This window comes from Peromyscus maniculatus, chromosome 5 (genome assembly GCF_049852395.1).
Source record: "Peromyscus maniculatus bairdii isolate BWxNUB_F1_BW_parent chromosome 5, HU_Pman_BW_mat_3.1, whole genome shotgun sequence".
NCBI lineage: Eukaryota > Metazoa > Chordata > Mammalia > Rodentia > Cricetidae > Peromyscus > Peromyscus maniculatus.
Window position 1 is genome coordinate 117,737,255 of NC_134856.1, and position 18,893 is coordinate 117,756,147.

At 40.7% G+C, this 18,893-nt stretch overlaps 1 protein-coding gene across 1 annotated transcript in view; it reads right to left on the reverse strand.

The window, feature by feature from the left end:
• Positions 1-18,893, reverse strand: part of F13a1 (coagulation factor XIII A chain) — a 163,024-nt gene that overhangs the window by 89,693 nt on the left and 54,438 nt on the right. The window contains exons 5-6 of the mRNA XM_006972773.4: positions 10,689-10,807; positions 6,836-6,943 (exon numbers count right to left, since the gene is read on the reverse strand). Of these exons, the coding sequence (XP_006972835.2) occupies positions 6,836-6,943; positions 10,689-10,807 (227 nt within the window). The remainder of the gene's footprint in view (positions 1-6,835; positions 6,944-10,688; positions 10,808-18,893) is intronic.

Here is an 18,893-nt window from a genome sequence, read left to right on the forward strand (position 1 = left end):
GAATAGATTTTGTACATTCAGCTCTGACTTTAGGGTTCATTTGGAATGACTCGGATGTGAAATCCTTAATTTGAGCAAATCTTAAAATGTAATTTGAATATGTGTAATTGATGTTTATTGCATGAAAATGTTTGCTCAACATGAAGCCATCATTCAAGATGGGGAAGGAAACAATTGAAATAAAGGAAGAAAGAAAACACAATACAAAACATCATCCCCTGTGGAGTTGCTTGGCAACATAGCAAAGTAGTGATGATGTAACTATGTTTTTTCATACACAGATGGGAAAATCTCCTATAAATTGGAGAGAAAAGCGGGGAGAACGATGGACCAAGTGAGAAGAGTGGTATTTTCAGTTGCTCTCTGACTGTGGTCAGGGGGCTTGGGGGTCAGAAGCAGCAATGCCATTGTCTCAGGTCCGAGGGACCTGAGATCTGCCTGCAGCATGGTCAGTTTGATTTACTAGCTGTAGTTCAGATTTTTTTTTTTTTAATAGCACTAAAGACTACATAGAACATCGATTGGTGGAAAAAGTTCAATCTTGAGTTAATTCCCTAAAGGCATAGTCAGAGCAAGGCATTAATGGGGATTAATGGTAGCCTCGTGGCTTGATATCAGCAAAAGACCGTGGTTAAAAATAAATGTGCACACCCCAAGGGAAGCTGGGAAGTCCAGGCTGACAAAGGTGTGAAGCACTAGGATTCAGAACATGTAACTTTATTGATGTTTGTTTCTTCTTTTTCACCTTCCCAAATTTCCCATTGATGTTAGCTTTTTTTTTAATAGTTACCAAATCAAAATAGAGCATCCTGGGATCAAGGGACTATAAATGTTGAGACCCTATGGGACGAATGTTAGTTGGGCAACCTTACGTTTTCTAACTTGCAAAGAAAGCAGGCCCCAGAGGAGCACATTTCAAGCCCTTTCCCCATTACACTTTCCTCCACAGTACTTGGTAACCAGCAATTTGCATTAGATCCACCATGGATAAAGACTTCCTGTGAATAACGGCATGGCTTTTTTTTTTTTTTTTTTTTTTTTTGACACTTATTTGTTCTGTCTAGGCCCAGAGACGTGTATAGTTAAATTCAAGAGGTTTCAGCATACAGTCCTGATGGAAACAAGCATGCAACCCTATGCTTATTTCCATCAGAAAGTTTTCTGTGTTGCATTGGACTTTTCTGTTCATTTGTCTGTCTTTTCTATGAGATTATAAGCTCTCCAAGGGTAGAAACTATGTTTGGCTCACCATCAAACCCCATGCCCAGATATTTGTTGAATGAATGAGTGAAGACTGAGGTTTTGCTGGCATCAGTCATCATCACCACCATCCCCACCCTCATCACCACGTCACTCTTGTCATAAACACTGCCATCAGCATATCTATACCACTACAACTCTCATCCTCATTAATTATCCTTCCTACCACCATCACCACTACCTTAAGCACTGCCACCACCACATCCCCATCATTATCACAATCATCACCACCATCATATCACTACTAGGACCACCACTAACTACATCATCATCACCACTTCTACCACCACCATCACTACCATTCCCACCCTCTGCACAGTCATCCTCATCATTATTGTTGCTATTATCTGAAGCACTATCACTATGGTATCACCATCATTATCACCATCATCACCACCATTGTTACCCTCACCACACTCTCACCATTTCTGTCACTATTTCCATGATCATTACCACCATCACCACTACCACTACCACCATAATCACCAACACCACTGTCAATCATCATTATTGATCACTGTCACTATAACCACCATCATTGCTACCATATCACCAATACCATTGCTATCTCCATCACTGTTACCACAGTTGGCATCTAATCCTCTTGGTGACCTCTTTCCCAAGGACACAGAGCCTCTTGCTACTCAGATCTTACACCTTTCTTCACTTGTTCCCCTCTTGAAATCCACTTATTCTGAGGGACTTGTTCTTTTCTAGGTAACAGCCATACAATTTGATACAGTAATTGCGCTATTGGCACCAATGTGCTGGCAGAGATGCTCTGTAGCAATATGTTTTGAAAGAAAGGACAGTGCCTAGTTCCAGCTCAGCCACTTTTTTCCCACATGACCTTGAATAAATGGCATCATTCCCAAAGGCTTCTGCTTTCTCATCTCCAAGACCCTGGAGAGTCTTCTAGACCCCATGAGCTGATTTTGATATAGATTCTCCATAGACAAAGAAAATGTTCATGTAGGCAGGGCATTTAGGGCTTGAACAGTGACTAAGCAGGCAGGTATCTGCAGTAAGAAGAGGTCACTGCAGCTGCTGCTGCATCCCCTGAGGAAGGTGCCAGAGCTAATCAGTCATGGGCTAGAAGCAGGCTTGACAGGTAAACACCTAGCAGTAATGACAGGCTATTGTCGCAGTGGTCCCCTTGTCCCAGAACTGCTCTGTTCTTTCAACATGTTTTTATTTTTGAGGTGCTCAGAGCTCATGTCCCCTTGGGTCTCAGGGCCCATGCTCCCTGGGGTCTCAGAGCTGCGGCCCCCTGCAGTTTCAGAGCCCATGCCCATTGCAGTATGTATCTGAGCCACATCCTTTGGGGACTCAGAGCCCACACCCAGATGCTTCACTGCAACTGAAGACTTTCTAATGTTAGGTGAATGAAATATATTTTCAGATGGCACAACCAACCCTTAACTTTTCCTGGTATACCTCCCAGCAATTCTCTTGAAGGGTGCTGTCACATCAGAAATGAGGCCATTTAAAGGGAGGAAGTATAACTCAGAACAAATATCTTTGTCTAGTTTCCTGTTTCTTTCCACCCTTTCTCTCTTAAATGAACCTATAATATAATATTAGTAAAATGTTGCATTCTGCATTTAGGTAATTCTAAATAAAACATCATCCATGTGAGATTATAACATCTCAGGCCCATTTCTCAGACAGTAGGATTATAGGACTACACCTATGGGGGACAGGATGAGGATGCATCCTGGGGCAGTATAGCATCCTGTTTGCAACAGTAGGATCCCAACAGTTGGGAAAGGACAACACCTCCAGGCTTCCAGATGGACATTCACTGTTTCCACTTTCTCATCAAAGGGAAACAATAGCAACCAAACATAACAAGAGGAGATACTGGATACATAAAAGAAAAAACAAGAAAATGGTCCCATGAAGAGTAAAGAAGATTTCCTTGCTAACAGTGGGAATTGCAGGTATTTGACTGAACAGACAACGCTGAGTTGAGAGAGGAAGAAGTATGTCCTTGAGTTAAGTGCTTTTCCCTGCTTCACATGGTTAACAGAACCAAAGCCACAGTCCATCTCTTGACACATCCATAGCCCTTCTTGTGCAAAGTGACCCCCACTGTCTTCATCAAAGGATGGAAAGCAAGATTGAATGAGGCCTTCTATACAGGCAAGAAGAAGGTGTTACTTCCATTCTATTGGTAGGAAAACTGAGCACATAAAGGATTAATGAAGCAGTCCTTGTTAGGGTGATTTGTATCCACAAGGGACATTTGGTAATATCTGGAGACATTCTTGACTGTTACAACTGGTGTGTTATGGGAAGGTGCTCTTGAAATTCCTGAGTAGATGCTACAGGATGCTGCTGGAAGGCCTATCACACACAATACCAGTACAGCAGATATCCTGTACCACAAAGATTTTTGTCTGGAAGTTGTACACATAGAAGCCAAAGTCATATTATTGTCATTTGAAAGTTTGTCATCGTCTGTGTTCTTTTATCCTCACACATAGCCAGTTTCCTGAAATCTCCTTGCCAACCTCACATGTTATGACTGCAGGAAGCCCGTTTGTCTTTGGGTCCCAGTCATGTGTTCCTGTGCCATCTCTCTGCTTGTTCTACTTTTTTCAGGTGCCTGGCCAGAGCCTGGCTTCTCCTCCCAACGGCTTCCAGGAGCAGCTGCTTTCAGAAAGGTTCTGCCTGCAGTGATTTTCATTGTGCAAGAACTGGAATCCATGCATGCATGGTTTGTGTGATCCTCCGGAAGGGTTTGCAGGTCACATGCATCTCTATTCTAGCACACCTGTCCAGTAGCAGGGCTGAGATGCATTTGAAAGGGACCAGGAAAATGCCCTTGCATCAGGCTCTGTCTGTCTGGGGCTTGGGGCCAGCTGGGGAGAACAACATGGAAGTCTGATTTTGGCTGGACCAACCCAGCCTCAAGCCTGTTCTTTCTATATTTTCCAAATGCATCTTTTCACATTTGAAGGTAAATCTTTAACTGAGAAATTAGAAGGTCAGTTTTGGAGGCTTAGCATTTCAGCTTTAAAAATCACTATAGCCAAACAGGTTTTGAAAAGACTCACAGAGCTATTCTGAGGATTAAAAGAGATAGCAGAGGTGAAATGGTTTTTTCCAACTATTGAGCTTTCTGTACTGTGAACGGTGGTGTGAGGGAACCAAGGGGAAGTGAGAGATCACTACAAATTGCTCAGAGCCGTCCTCTGCCCTTTAACACCCAAGGTCACCCGCTCGCTTCAGAAACTTAACCAAACCCTCACCACACTCTTCTCTGTGCACATTTCTCTCTCTGGTTCCAGCCTGTGTAACTATGATGTGCATTTGCCAAATGTGAACTTAAGATAGAGGCTCTTTAGACCTAATGAAATTTTGAGGTGATTTGAGTTGGTGTCCTGTGTTTCATCCAATACCTAGCACATTCCATCTGATCAGCTGCAGCCACAGACAGTCTGAGTTAGATTGCCTCTTTTTGCTTTACTTCTACACTGCTTTGCATGGGCCTGTGATCTCTATATTTGGTGGAAGTGCACACAGTGGGTGCATAAGGTCAGGTTGAAGACCATGCTGTTTTAAAATGCTTAAGAGGGAAACAACTCATATACCATCACTCCTACATATTGCTTCCCTCTTCACTGCAACCTGTCATGGTTGCTTCTAAGGAGGAAAAAAAAGAAGAAGAGAAGTTTCTCTTCTAAGTAGGAAACATAATGAACAGGTGCAGGTCCAATAAGCATTGTACAAGGATGTTCTATGGAAATTCCCAAAGGCTTTAGGATGAATCCTCTTTCATCATGCAATACAAATAACATCAGAAAACAAAACTTGCTATTTATTTTATGTATTTAAATACACATGTTCACTATTTGGGGGTGAGGGGTTGAGCACCCCTCCCCCAGACTTCATCCATGTTAAGGAGACATTCTTAGCTCTTACCACTGAGCTGTGCCTCTAGCCCCAAGCTGTCTTTAGATGTTAAATTCTGCTTTCATTTTGTAGAATCTAGTGTGTCTTAAATTTACATGTAACTCAGTTCTAATAAAATAAAAATCACTATTTTTAGCACCTAGTCAGAAGTACACATTATATCTTCCCTGGCCTAGTAATTATGTGTCAACAAAATTGATTTTGTTTGGCTGAAAAGATGTGCAAACCAAAATCAAAGCTAAAATTCTTCCCAGGAAAATATTTTAGAAGATGTAAGGGCATTGGTAATATGATGATGTTCTCCATTGAGTATTCCTATGTAATAAATGTGGTCTACTGTAACTGAGGAATGCTGTGTTCCTAGACTGGGTGTGGTGCTCATTGATGCACAAAGGTTGTCTAGGTGTTATTGTCATGGTACAGTTTAAGACCACGCAGAGTCATTTAGTTCACTTCCTACCCTGGTCCTATCCTTCGTATCCACGGGCTTCTAGCTCCTCTTCAGCTATTGCACTGGGGATCTCTGTATTCTTGAAGATGTTTTGGGATCCCTTACAGTGATTAGTGTGAAAGGTAGAATGCATCTAGATTCGAAGTTGGCAGACCTGGGTTCTGGCAGAAGCTTTATCACTGACAAGTTTTTACCATCCTATTTTCTTGCTCCTGAAATGACTTAAGTGATGAATGTCCACTCACTTATCTTAGAAGATTTCTGGGGAGAATCAACACCCACTTCAAGAGAGGTAAAGCCCTGTGGTGCAGTATCATTGCATAGAAACTAGGATTATATGAAGTATTTATTTCTTTTACAAAAGGTTTATTTTATTTTTAATTATGCATATGTATATGTGTTGGGAATGTTGTGAGTACAGGTGCTTTTAGGGGCCAGGAGAGGGGATCAGATGCCCTGGAGCTCAAGTTACAACTGCTTGTAAGCTGCCTGATGTTGGTTATGGGAACTAAACTTGGGTCCTCTATGCATACTCTATACTGAGCCATCTCTCTAGGCTCAGCTATTTATTTCCTGTTTCTACAGGTGTAAACATGAAAAAATCATGTCTTATCTAGATGTCTGTATTCTTTGATGTTTTATTGATTGATCATTTGATTGCAGCAATTCACATTTTTTTGTCATGGTCATTTCTTAGTCTCTAGATGAGATTCTTAGCTGCTTAGGAACTGGCAAGATGGCTCAGTGGGTAAAGGCACCTGGGATCAAGGCTGGCAACCTGAGTTCAATCTCCTAGACCCACAGGGTGGAAGGGAAGAACTGACCTCCACAAACTCTCCTCAGGTCTACATATGTGCCATGGTACACATGCATGAACACACACATATATGCATAATACACACATAAAATACATAAAATAGGATAAGAAAGAATAAGTGTTCAGTTGTCCATAGAAGTACATTATTTTGTGTGAAACAAAAACCATGTACAGCTCTGAGTGGGAATTTTCATTTTGTAGCATATGAAAAAGTGAGAGCATTCAAGACCAACCAGGCACCACGAACCTGAACCTAACAGACAGAAGTCTGGAAAGCTAAGCCATTGTTGATGTCAACGTCTCTTTATGAACTGACTCATATTCTGATGCCAGTGGCCCCCACACTAGATCTGCTCGCCATCATCATCATCATCACTGCCACTTACCATTGCAGACCCAACACGGCTGACTTTGATGGGGTTCCCTCGGCCAGAAAGGTCCATCTGGGCTTTGTCCATCACATATAAGCAAGCGTCCAGGATGCCATCTTCAAACTATCGGGGAGAAAACAGCGAGAAACTATTTAATCTCCACTCTGCAAAACAAGATAAGCTGTGTGCAAAAATCAAATGCAGCCACAATCTACTGCTTAGATATATGGAGTAACCTTTAGCATGAACTATTAAAGTGAAGGAAAGGATGTGTCCTGTTTTTACGTTTCAGTAAAATAAAGGAGAACAGAAAGGGAAGCCAGAAATATGAGCAGAACCATTAGAGAGCCAACAAACTCAAGACCCACACACTGACTCAAGACTCTTTAGGACATTAAGACCCTTCCAACAGATGGATGCATTGCCCAGAAAACAATGATTTCCCAAAGTCACTTAGGACCTCAAAAACAACTGGACTTCCTATTTTCTCTTATTTTATTATTATTGTTATTTATTTTTTAGATGCCTGTTTGTTTTCTAATGAGAGAGTGTAAGAAAGGATTTGGATTTGGGTGGGTGGGGAGGTGGGGAGTCTCTGGGAAGAACTGGGGAGGGGAACCATAATGAGAATACACTGTATAAAAAATCTATTCTCAATTGAAAAAATAAAAGAAAGCTGGTCCGTGGTGGTGCACATCTTTAATCCCAGTAGAGGCAGAGGCAGGGGGATCTCTGAGTTCATGACCAGCCTGATCTACAGAATGAGTTCCAGGACAGCCAGGGCTACACAGAGAAACCCCCTCTCTCAAAAAACCAAAGGAGAAAAAAAGAAAAGAAAAATTTTAAAAGAAATGGTTGCCAGAAGTGTCACAGGAAGATAGTCAGGTCCTCTAGGCTTGCATGTAAAACAGAAGGAGACCTCATGAAGTGAAAGTCCGTGAAGATTCCCCTTCTTTGAGACAAGGCACTGTCTAGAACCTGAAAGGGAAGGCGTCTTAGAGAAGGCCGATTGTAGCGGCTAATGGGGAAGCCCGGGAGCTAGGTCAATCTTCTTGGAAAGAAACACATTTCACAGGTGCTTCTAGAGTTTCCTTACAACAGAATAAAGGCCAAATTAAAAAGAAATGACAGCATGAGGATATTTTAACTACATTGTACTATAATACAGGAGATTATCTTCCCATATACAAACAATGGATATTATCTACCCAAGTATTAGGACAGAAATACAATCTTAATGGCTAATTGCCATGTAATTGCTTATTAAATCTAGCTGGAATACTGAATGTGGCATATCCTAGAGATCTGAAATATATGGTATAATATGTTAATTTTGGTATACAAATAACTACTTTTATGGTTATATAAATAGCTCATTGTTTTGGGTCTTACTAAACAGTATATCTCAGTTGTGTTAGCCATTACACAGCATTAATGACACCATCAGAGAAATCATTGTTTCCCTGCGTTACTGCAAATAACTGATATGGCCTGTTATTTTGTCAGAATGACCTAAGTTGATGGCCTTGTATAACGACACAGAGCCCGTGATCAGGGATGCTTACTCAAGGTCATGCTGGCCAGGTATAACATGGCTGTGCTGGGTGTCTTCCTAATTCTCCTTGATTCCCTTTTGGTGACATTTCCCATTACAGTATCACATTAGGATCATAGATGGTTTCACACTTGGTGTAGTTCAGAAGTGGTTTGGCTCTTCAGAGTAGTGGTGTTGAGTTGATAGAGCCTTTAGGCCTGAGGCTAACGCAAGGTACTGAGGTCACAGGAGCACTGATGGCCTTGAGAAGGGATTAATGCAGCCTCAGGGAGTGAATTACTTCCCTCAGAGCTGCTGCTATCCAGCAAGGCTAGCCTATGCACTTGGCCTGTAACACACATGGTTAGTTCCCCTTTTCTTTCTCTTACTGGTGTGAAGGGGATCTTTGCAGAGACTGACCATATGGAACTACCCAATGTGGGACTTTCAGCTGAAAGTCCCATTGTTTCATCAAAATAATGAGATAAATACATCCCTTTCTTTTATTAAGAATCCAGCCTCAGTTTTTCTGTTGTAGTAATAGAAAACAAAGATGTCACTTAAAGACGGGCACTCAAGGCAAAGATAACAGACAATAAATAATAAAGGTCATGTGCCACTTAGGAAGAGGTAGGATGGTGACTAGATGGTGACTAGAGAGCCAGACATGAATTAAAACAAGTCAAGTAACCACAGAATATATCTTAACAGGACATCAGAGATGCAGATGGGCAAGCCTGAATACAGGATACAGTTCTTAGGGGCTAGAGTGAAGCTAAACTGTGGATGGGGATAAGACAATGATGGGATCAATGGTCAGACTGTGTGGGGGACACAGGGAGGGTTCCATGTGGGCATCAGGAGCCAGGACAGTATTATGGAACCTGGTAAGGCCCGATACCAAAAAATCTCTCCCTGGACACTCAGAGAAAAAATGTCCAGTTCCAGGCAGTTCTGCCAGAATCCTCTGAGAGGCAAGACACCCACCCCTTTCCTGTTGTTAATCAACTAACATGTTTAGATCGCAGGACATTTATGTATCTGTGGAGACAGGGCAAAGCTTCTCTTTAAAGCAGTGTCAAAAATACTAAGTTGTAACAGTTTGAATTACTGAATATCTTAAGGGGTTACTGTTGTCTGCTTTTGCCCCTAAGTAGTAACTTGAGGTTTCTGATGGAACTTGTTGCAACTGATGGAAACATCTCTAGTTACTTTCTGGGAAAAAAAAGACATGCTTTAATAAAACTGGAAGATTAAGGAACTTTCCTTAATAACTATTGTTAATGGACTCACATTTAAAAATATACACATGACTTTTCTTTCTTTTTAATTTCTTTCATTACATTTTTGCTTATTTAGTGGTGTGTGTGTGTGTGTGTGTGTGAGAGAGAGAAGAGAGAGAGAGAGAGAGAGAGAGAGAGAGAGAGAGAGAGAGAGAGAGAGAGAGAGAGAGAGAGAGAATATGAGAATATGGGAATATGCTGGGGTGCTCATGTAAGATTCAGGGAAAATTTGGGAGTTTCAGTTCTCTCCTACCATGTGGGGCGCTATACTAACTAAGCTCAGACTGTTAACTCTTTTGCTGGCTTTTTGGACCCTACTCCTCTTATTTGCCCAGCCTTGATACAAGGGGAGGTGTTTAGTTTTGCTGCAACTTGATACACCATGTTTTGTTGATATCCATGGGAGGCCTGCCCTTTCAGAACAGAAATGGAGAAAGAATAGATGGGGGTGGGCAGAAGGGAGGTGGGGAGAGGGGGTGGGGGAGAGGAGGGAGGGGAAACTGCAGTCAGGATGTAAAATAAATAAACTAATTAAAAAATTTTGATGGCGAATGCCTTTAGTCACTGAGCCATACCACTGACCCCTAATACATTAAAAAGTATATTTAAATTATTATATTAATAGCACACATTATTAATATTATATATTAATATTATGCTTAAATTATTATTTATTATATTTAAAATCTTTTGAAAGACTAAAAATGTCTTCATTAGCAAAGAAAAATTTTCAGCCCACTTCAGGCTGAAATAATGAGACTTCGTGGTTTCTGGGATGTCAAAGAATATCTCAGTGACCGCCATGTTATCCGTAGGCGCCCTGATCTCAGGGACATTTGCAATAAGAGGAAGATAGGTGGCCCCAGCTGATAAATTATGCAGTTTTCTCTCTAGGTCTCCGCTCCCATGCACTCTGTCTTGGAGTCTCAGATCCTGAAAAGCAGGAAATTGTGCTTTTCTAATATCGACTCATGGCACCCGGCAGTAATAAATGTGACAAAAAATATTAAGGAAAAATGTCCTTGACAATGACAAATTTTAAGTGGCTCACCTGGCCATAGCTCCAGCTTCTGCTCTTGATGTCACTGAAGTCCCCATAAAATATCACTCCAATGTCATTCAGGACGTACTCTTCTCTCTCTTTCTCATCGTCCAGATACACAGCATCCTCTGCATTAGGATGGAAGTGCAGTTACTTTTAACCAACCACTCTGTTTCCAAACACTTGCAAGTTCATGCCATTGCTAGGCTGACATTCAATCTACTCAGAGAAAAGATCTTTTGTTCCTCAAAGCATAGCTCATTTCCCAATATTTTTAGCCACAGTGAACATAATCAGCACCAAAGATCAGTCTATAAATGAGGACATTTGTCAGCAAAATGCTGACAAACTCTGGCCCTGGATGTCTTGAAGCACAATTAAATTGATATGTCTCATTAAACATTCTATGATGCGGGTGCTTCATGGATTCACAATCAGATTCTGTGGTGCTCAGGCAAACTTGTAACACAGATCAAAAAGCCATTTCCAACCTACTGAAGTTAAAAGTAGCTCAACTGGAAATGATGTTTGAAATAAATCTGGGACATGTTGGGATATGGAAGCATCATTTGGTTCTTCGTTGTGACCCATTGGTTTGAAGGAGAGGGGACAGACTATTGGTTCTCTCATGATGAAAAGTCCTTGTGAATGCATTGGTAGGTGTGTGAGCCCAATAAGCCTGCCCAATTAGCTCCAGCCATTGCAAGGCCTTTCTGGTGGCTCTACCCTCAAGAAGGCCTTGCTCCCACCTACCTAGCCATCTGTTTGGTAATCTTCCCGGGCCCAGAAAGGCATCTTCCACACAGGCAGGATCACACAGGAGTAGATGACCTTGGGTAAATTTGCATTAACTGAAATAGGGTCAATATTGGCTCTGATTGAGGGTAATGTTTATTATGTCTTTTTGGTCATCTCTCATCAGTATTAGCCTTGAGAATTATGTCCTCTTTATTCTCTGGTTCGTTAAAGGAAATCTCTCTATCTCATGTAATATTGCTCAACTTTGGTTGAACACTACAATCACTTGGAGAGGTTTACCAATGAAATCCTCAAAGGAAAAATAAGTAAATAAAGAAGTTCCTTATTTGATGTGAAGATTTGGATTTAAAACATGCTCCAAAGGCCCACGCATTCCCAACTTGGTCTGTGGCCTGTAGCAGTATCAGGAGATCATGGAGTTTTTATGAATCAGGGCCTCATGGAAGAAAGTGAGATGACAGAGAGAGTACATTTGAATGGGGTTTGAGACCCTAGTCCCTTCCTCTCTCTGTTTCACTTTCTAGCCACCATAGACAGGTTCTTTACCAGGCTCTTTTGCCACAATGTTCTGCCTCATCATAGCCCAAAGGCAATGGTCCAAATGACCACAGAATAAAACATTTCAACCTATAAGCCAATAGTAAAACTTTTTTCCTTTAAATGGGTTTGTCTTGGGTATTTTGTCACTGCAACAGCAAACTAGCATGCCCATGCTGAACTCTGCGTCCATTAAGTCTGAACCTCCAGGGTGGGATGAGATGCAGACATCAGGGTCTTGTTTTGTATCTTAGCTACTCCGTCCCCCTGCCCCCATGATTCTCATTGCAGTCAAAGCCATACCTGCTCCCTCACTCCTCAAAGAATGGCTGAACAATAAGCAGCAGAAGAATCCTTGATAGGCCGAAAAAAACTATCAGTCTGTTATCATGTCTCAGAGAGTCAGAATTTGCATGGCACCTAAAGGGATCCTCAGAGGAATAACAAGCAGCTTGGGGTCTGACAGGCTCTGCTGGGTCTGGTCAGCTTAGACTCCATCCTGCTCTCTCCTGTGGTTTTCACCAAAACCTTTGGGAATTCCTTTGTGGAGTTAGCAGAAATTTCTTGTAGCTTTTCTTCGCAGTCTTTGCCTCTTTCTTCCCATTTGCAAGGATTCATGCAAACACAGACACAGACACACACACACACACACACACACACACACACACACAACACAAACAGCTACACATATACATACAATATCACACGCTCACAAAGACAGAAGGAGAGAGAGAGCAAGAGAGCACAAGAGAGTTTGTGTGGTGTGGGGGACACCTTTCATGTTATTGGGGTCCAAATCCTCAGGATGGTGTGTGTAGATTCCACACGAATAGGACACGTGACTGTCCTTTATTTTAAATGGATTTTGCTACCCTGCAGAGGAGCCCTGGAAATGATCACCTGTGGGTGCTGAGGCATGACTGTCTATTTCAATGTCTAATAAACTGCACAAAGTTAAGTCTTACAATTATCCAATCAAGATAATAAATATATATGTCACTGTCACAGCACCCTTGCATTTGTCTGTGACTGCTTTCTCACCATACTGTCCCCCTGTATCTTGTGACCCTCCTACCCTTAGCAACCCACTGGTTCTAAAGGTATGCACTATTATACTAAGTTCCAGGTGATACATCTTTATCTAAATCAAAACAACATTTTTAAAAAGCACAAAGGAAATACATTATATATTTTATTTACTTGTAAATATAAAACTTTTGTATTTTAGATACTGTAAACTTTAAAGCATGTGACAAACAAGGGAAATACTTCCAACAATAACTGCTATTTATTTACAAATGTTGGCAAAATTTCCCTGTATGTAAAGAATTCTGGGCCAGACAGTAGTGACGAATGCCTTTAATCCCAGCACTTGGGAGGCAGAGCCAGGTGGATCTCTGAGTTCAAGGCCAGCCTGGGCTACAGAGTGAGTTTCAGGAAAGGTGCAAAGCTACATAGAGAAACCCTGTCTCAAAAAACCAAAAAAAAAAAAAAAAAAAAAAAAAAAAAAAAGAATTCTGGTACATTGAAAAAGACTTCCCAAAATACATAAAAGCAAATTAGAAAATGAAAGCCAGTCTATAGAGGAGGAATTGCAAATGGAAGGTAAATACACAAAACATCGTTTAATATATAGTAATCTAAAACTGCAAAATAATTAAAGTGAAATTTATAATAAATGTCCATGTACTAGGGGATTTGAACTTAAAATACCCAATATCAGCTAATATGTACCATATTGCCAATCTACTGACAAGACTGTAGCCAAATATTTCAGAAAGCAATTTGGTGACTGTTTCATTAGTAGTGTCCTGGCCTTCATTCTAGAGCATGTATCTATCTATCCAGTGGAAATAATTCAGAGGTACATAAAAATATGTATAATTGCTCAATATACTAATAATTACAGTGGAAGAAATATAGAAATTATGAAATGTTCTCCAACTTTCCCACACAATATTAAAAGCAATTAGCCATTGAAATATACTTGGAAGAAACTTTAATGGTAATAGAAACTGTATCTGTAACAAAGCAAAACTTAAATGTGGAAAAAAGTCAAATGTGAAATATGTTCAGTCAGATATGAAAATCTGAATTTATACTTCCATTATTACTGTATGTTGCTTAAAAAGGCTGAAAATATGAATTTATATATGCATACTAAATGAAAACGATTGGGTGAACCCAGAAAGAACACAGTGAGTATGTCTAGAATAACTGAAAAATTCTTGGGTAAAAATTTCAAGAATAAGAAAAATATGAGAAAAGGTATGGTGGTTTGAATGAAAATGGACTCCATAGACTCATATGTTTGAATGCTTGGTCCCCAGTCAGTGGAACTCTTTGGGAAGGATTAGGAAGTGTTGCGTTGTTGGAGGGGTATGTCACTGGGCAGGGGAACTTGAGGTTTAAATAGTCCAGGCAAGGCCCCATGGCTCCCTCTCTGCCTGCTGTCTATGGATCAGGATGTAAAGCTCTCAGCTACTGCTCCAGCACCATGTTTGTGTGTTTCCCACCATAATCACCATAGACTTACCCACTAAAATTTTTAACAAGGCCCTAATTAAATGTTTTCTTTTATAAGAGTTGTTTTGGTCATATTGTCCCCTCATAGTAGCAGAATAGTAACTAGGACAAGGGGTAAGGTAAATTCTTATAAAAAACAAACAAACAACAGTTCATTACAGTTTGGGTCAAGAAACCTGAGAGTAGGCTGAAACTCTTCTTCCTGACACAAAATGAGGAAATCATCAAAGATCCCAGGGGCCATGACAAAGGAGTAGCCAATGCTGGAGAAACAAAATCCACTAACGAGTAGAAGATACCCTATATTTCAGTATTTGTGAATTAACATTGTTTTTCAGTGCATTGGTCACCTTCATAGAGTGCTAGGAACAAGTTTACTAATTTAAACACAGAGTGAAATGAGAAAAGACTCTTACCTCAAGGCAACAAATGAACAGATAATAATACAGAAAGAATGAGAGATTTAGGTATCGCTATTTGTAATTCCTAAGAAATTATAGAAGTAAGTTGATATCATTAGCTCAAAGAAGAGCTTTGTAATAGATGCACAAGTGCAATGAAATCTGATTCTATTGATTAATCTAAATGTCCATATCTATTGATTGAATCCACGCTTGGCATGAGTGAGGAAGTGTTTTTACTCCACTAAGAAAACATCCAGAATGTTTGAGAGTGAATTCGATCTTGTCTTTAGATATAAGTAACTGCTTAGCAGAAAACGCGGTGGGGGTTATGGGTACATATTTCAGGACATCGAGGCTCAGAATTAGCAAACTAAGAATATGGCAAGTTCTACATGATAATGCAGTTTCAGCAATGAGTTTGTGGTAAAACAAATAAATAAATGAAGAGGATTGCTGAAGACATGCCAAAAAGTTCAAATTATAGACATTAATTTGAACAACAACAAAAAATCTATAAAGCAAATTTTAGATTGGTAAAATTTGGTTAAGAAATAGGCAACCAAGAACTCTTGTTGATTTTGTTATCATAGTTATATAGTCATGTAACAGTCAATATCAGGGATATATTCCAAGAGATATTAATTAGCCATCTTCATTATTCTCTGAACATCATAAAGTGTTCTCATGGAAATTAAAAGTTATGATGCCATTAGGCTATAACCTTATGGGACTACTATTGTATATTCAAGATGGCCATTGACAGACATGAGAACATGTGTACACATGCACAATGTGTATGCCATGGTTATTGTTAAGTCTGGGAGCTATATAAGTGGATTTTATTGTACTATTTTTGTTAGCTGTCTCCCACACCACCAAGGCAGCAGGTCATTGCTCCAGTGCTCAGCACCGTGGTAAGGAGAGCAGGAAGTGAGCAAAGGCCCGCTGCAAGGCTGAGAAGTAAACACAGTGTGTTTTGCTTGGAATGTGAGAGGAGTCCAAGAAAATGAAGAATTTCCCATTGTGCCATGGGTTACTGTTGATGGGATGCTATACACCTGAGAGGTGTGAACAGGCAGAGTTCTGTGGCCCACGCCAGGCTACCCCAACTTAAATCCTACCTTCAGCCAGGCAGGCATAATCATGAATCCTCAATAAGGCAAGGAAGTCAAATGGGAAACCCCAATTTTAATTTCAAATTTATTTATGATTTTAAAAGAAGATTGAAGGTGGAAGGCTGCACTTTATGTCCCCTGTTTTATTCAGATCTGTCACTTTAAAATACAGCTGTTCAGAGTGAATTTAAAAAAAAAAAAAATCACTATGGAAACTCCCCAAGCTCCCTATTTTAGAAAGGCTAATAAAAATAGGAAAATGTAATCATGCTTATATTTGGCTGTCAGTGGTTGTTTTTGTTTTAATAGTTAATGTTTGTTGTTTTAATATTAGGGATTGGCTTCAGAAGGGGTAGTGAGTTTTATCAGTTTCAAGGGAAAGGTGATTCCTACTTAGTCAAGTGGACTGTGTGCACAAGAAAACAAACTAACAACTAATTCATTATTGTAGGAGCCCAACAATTTGGACTATCTGATAGACAGTGTGTATGTGCAGGTTCTAAGTAACCCTTGGCCAAGGACCATCATTGGTATTAAACTTGGAGGTAAACGGATGACAGAGCGTGGCACTGGTGGATGCGACACAGTCTCTCCACTCATCTTCCCTGGCAGATACGTCACAGAACACTTCAGAATGCCTTGTAAATACCCACCCTTCCAGGGTGACTAACTCTGTACATGTGGTAAGCAGTAAAGAATGACAACCTCATTTATTTTACTGTTCCTTTGGTGGGAATTCTGAGGTAGTTAAAAAGAAAATTGTGGGCTGCAAAAAAATTTAAGACTCATATATAAGCCTGATTTCAGGCACCCTCTTGGACATTACCACTGGCCTCCCACCCAGCCAGCATAAGAAAGTCTTTACAGCAGATATGTGAGGGCAAATGCCAAGCCCATTGATTTTGTAGTATCTATATAGCCCCTTTGGGAGAAGGAGGCTATTCATCAGTGCATAGGCTGAAAAACTTCTGGTATTTATACAGTTTTAAAGTTAAAGCAGTTCTCATGTCCAGTGCCCCTAGGTGCATGAGCTTATCAAGGCAATAGCTGAAGAAGCAAAGAAACCATGGTGGTAGAGAGGCTGCCTGCCACACAGGGCATTTCCACCAGTGCTTGGTCTTGCTTCTAATCCTTTAGGAATAACAACATCTCAGGCCTTTCAAGAAGGCAAAGGGTGTCAGTCACTCTTTCAGAGAAGGCACAGATTCATAGGATTCCTTTGGCCAAGCCCCTTTTCATCGCTTGACCTCTCTTTTGTGTAAAGTCGAGCACGAGGATGCAGAGAGTACACAATCCTGTCAGAGGGAGTGGTTTCATCTGCACAGCAAGTGTGTCTCCAGATTGGTGTCACAATATGCTTCTCCATCTCCAGTCAAATCAGAAGAGAGATCAACCTGCTGGCGGTGTGCCCCAAAGGCATGTCAGGGATAACTTCCTGTCTCCAATGGTTGGAACACACTGGACCACAAAGAAAGCCAGTTCCAGAATCTGGCCTTTTATTCTGGAAGTTTCCAAACCACTTCCATCCTGATAGTCTACTGTAGCCATCCAGGAGTCCCTTGCTATGTGGCCATTAACTTCAGTATGGAAGGAGGCTGATGAGACACCAGAGGGCCATTATCATTCTCTGCAAACGTGGTGTATGATGCTACAGCATGCACCAGCTTGTGAGTTTATTCGGTGTGTGCAACTTTGTTGGTTTGGCTGGTTGAGGACTTTTTAGTTTATGTGCCTTCCAAAAGTAAACTATTATTCATGAAGCAATTCTACAAAGAAAATGTCAGGGATTCTTTGCTTAGCTGTATTCTCTGAGGGATGCTGTGCCTGTACAGGCATGCTTTAATTTTTTTTTCTTCTAGGGAAAAAATTTCATTTGATATTATAGCTGTCAACCTCATTTTCCTTTTTTAAAAATTTATTTTAAGGACATGACTTTCCAACATTGACAAGTGGTCACAGAATTGTGTCTGCTGGCCATCTAATGTTTCTCTCGATACATATTCTAGTATAATTTCTATTATGATAAACACTGTGGCCAAAACTTGTAGGGAAAATGGTTTACTTTACCTTAAAGCTTTCAGCACAAAGGGAAATCAAGGTAGGAACTCAAGGTAGAAACCTGAAGACTGTAACTGAGCAGTCTGTGGAGGAACACACCTTACTGGCTTGCTCCCCACGGTTTGCTTTTTTATATAACTCAGAACTACCTGCCTAGTGGTGGTCCTGCCCACAGTGGGCCGGGCCCTCTCACATCCATCAAGAAAATGCTTCACAGACATGTCCACCATCTCATCTGATGACTTTGTGTCAAATGGACAAAAATTTAACCAGCACAGTACACAAAGCCAGTTAGTTACAAATAGCTTCTGCCTTAAAAATACAGTCGTTGCTATAAATGGGTCCAGATACTCAAGGTTTTGTCCAGATACCCGGCTTGTTTCCTAATTTTCTGTAGGACCTTAACAAATTTATGTGACATCACAAGGCCTATGTCTTCCTTGAAATATGAGCATAACAATTCTATCCTGGCCTCTGGGGGTGTTGTTCATCAATTCAGCTGGCAGTTAGTCCCTGAGCTCTGACTCTGAGCTTCTGATGAATGAGGGTGACCCTGTCCCTTCTCTCCTTCCCTCTCCCCTTTCCATCTTTTCCTCTATAATTCCCTTCCCTTCCCGGCTTTGTCTCTCCCTCTTTGGGGAGAAAAAGCTCATCCTGTAACCCAGGATGGCCTTGAACTGGCAATTCTGTTTCATCTTCCCTCATGCTGGGATTACCTGTGTGCATCACCAAACCCAAAGGTCACATTTTCCAAAACACACAAGCTAGGAAGATTCAACCTATGAACATACTTTGAAGAGGGTGGAAATTTTCCC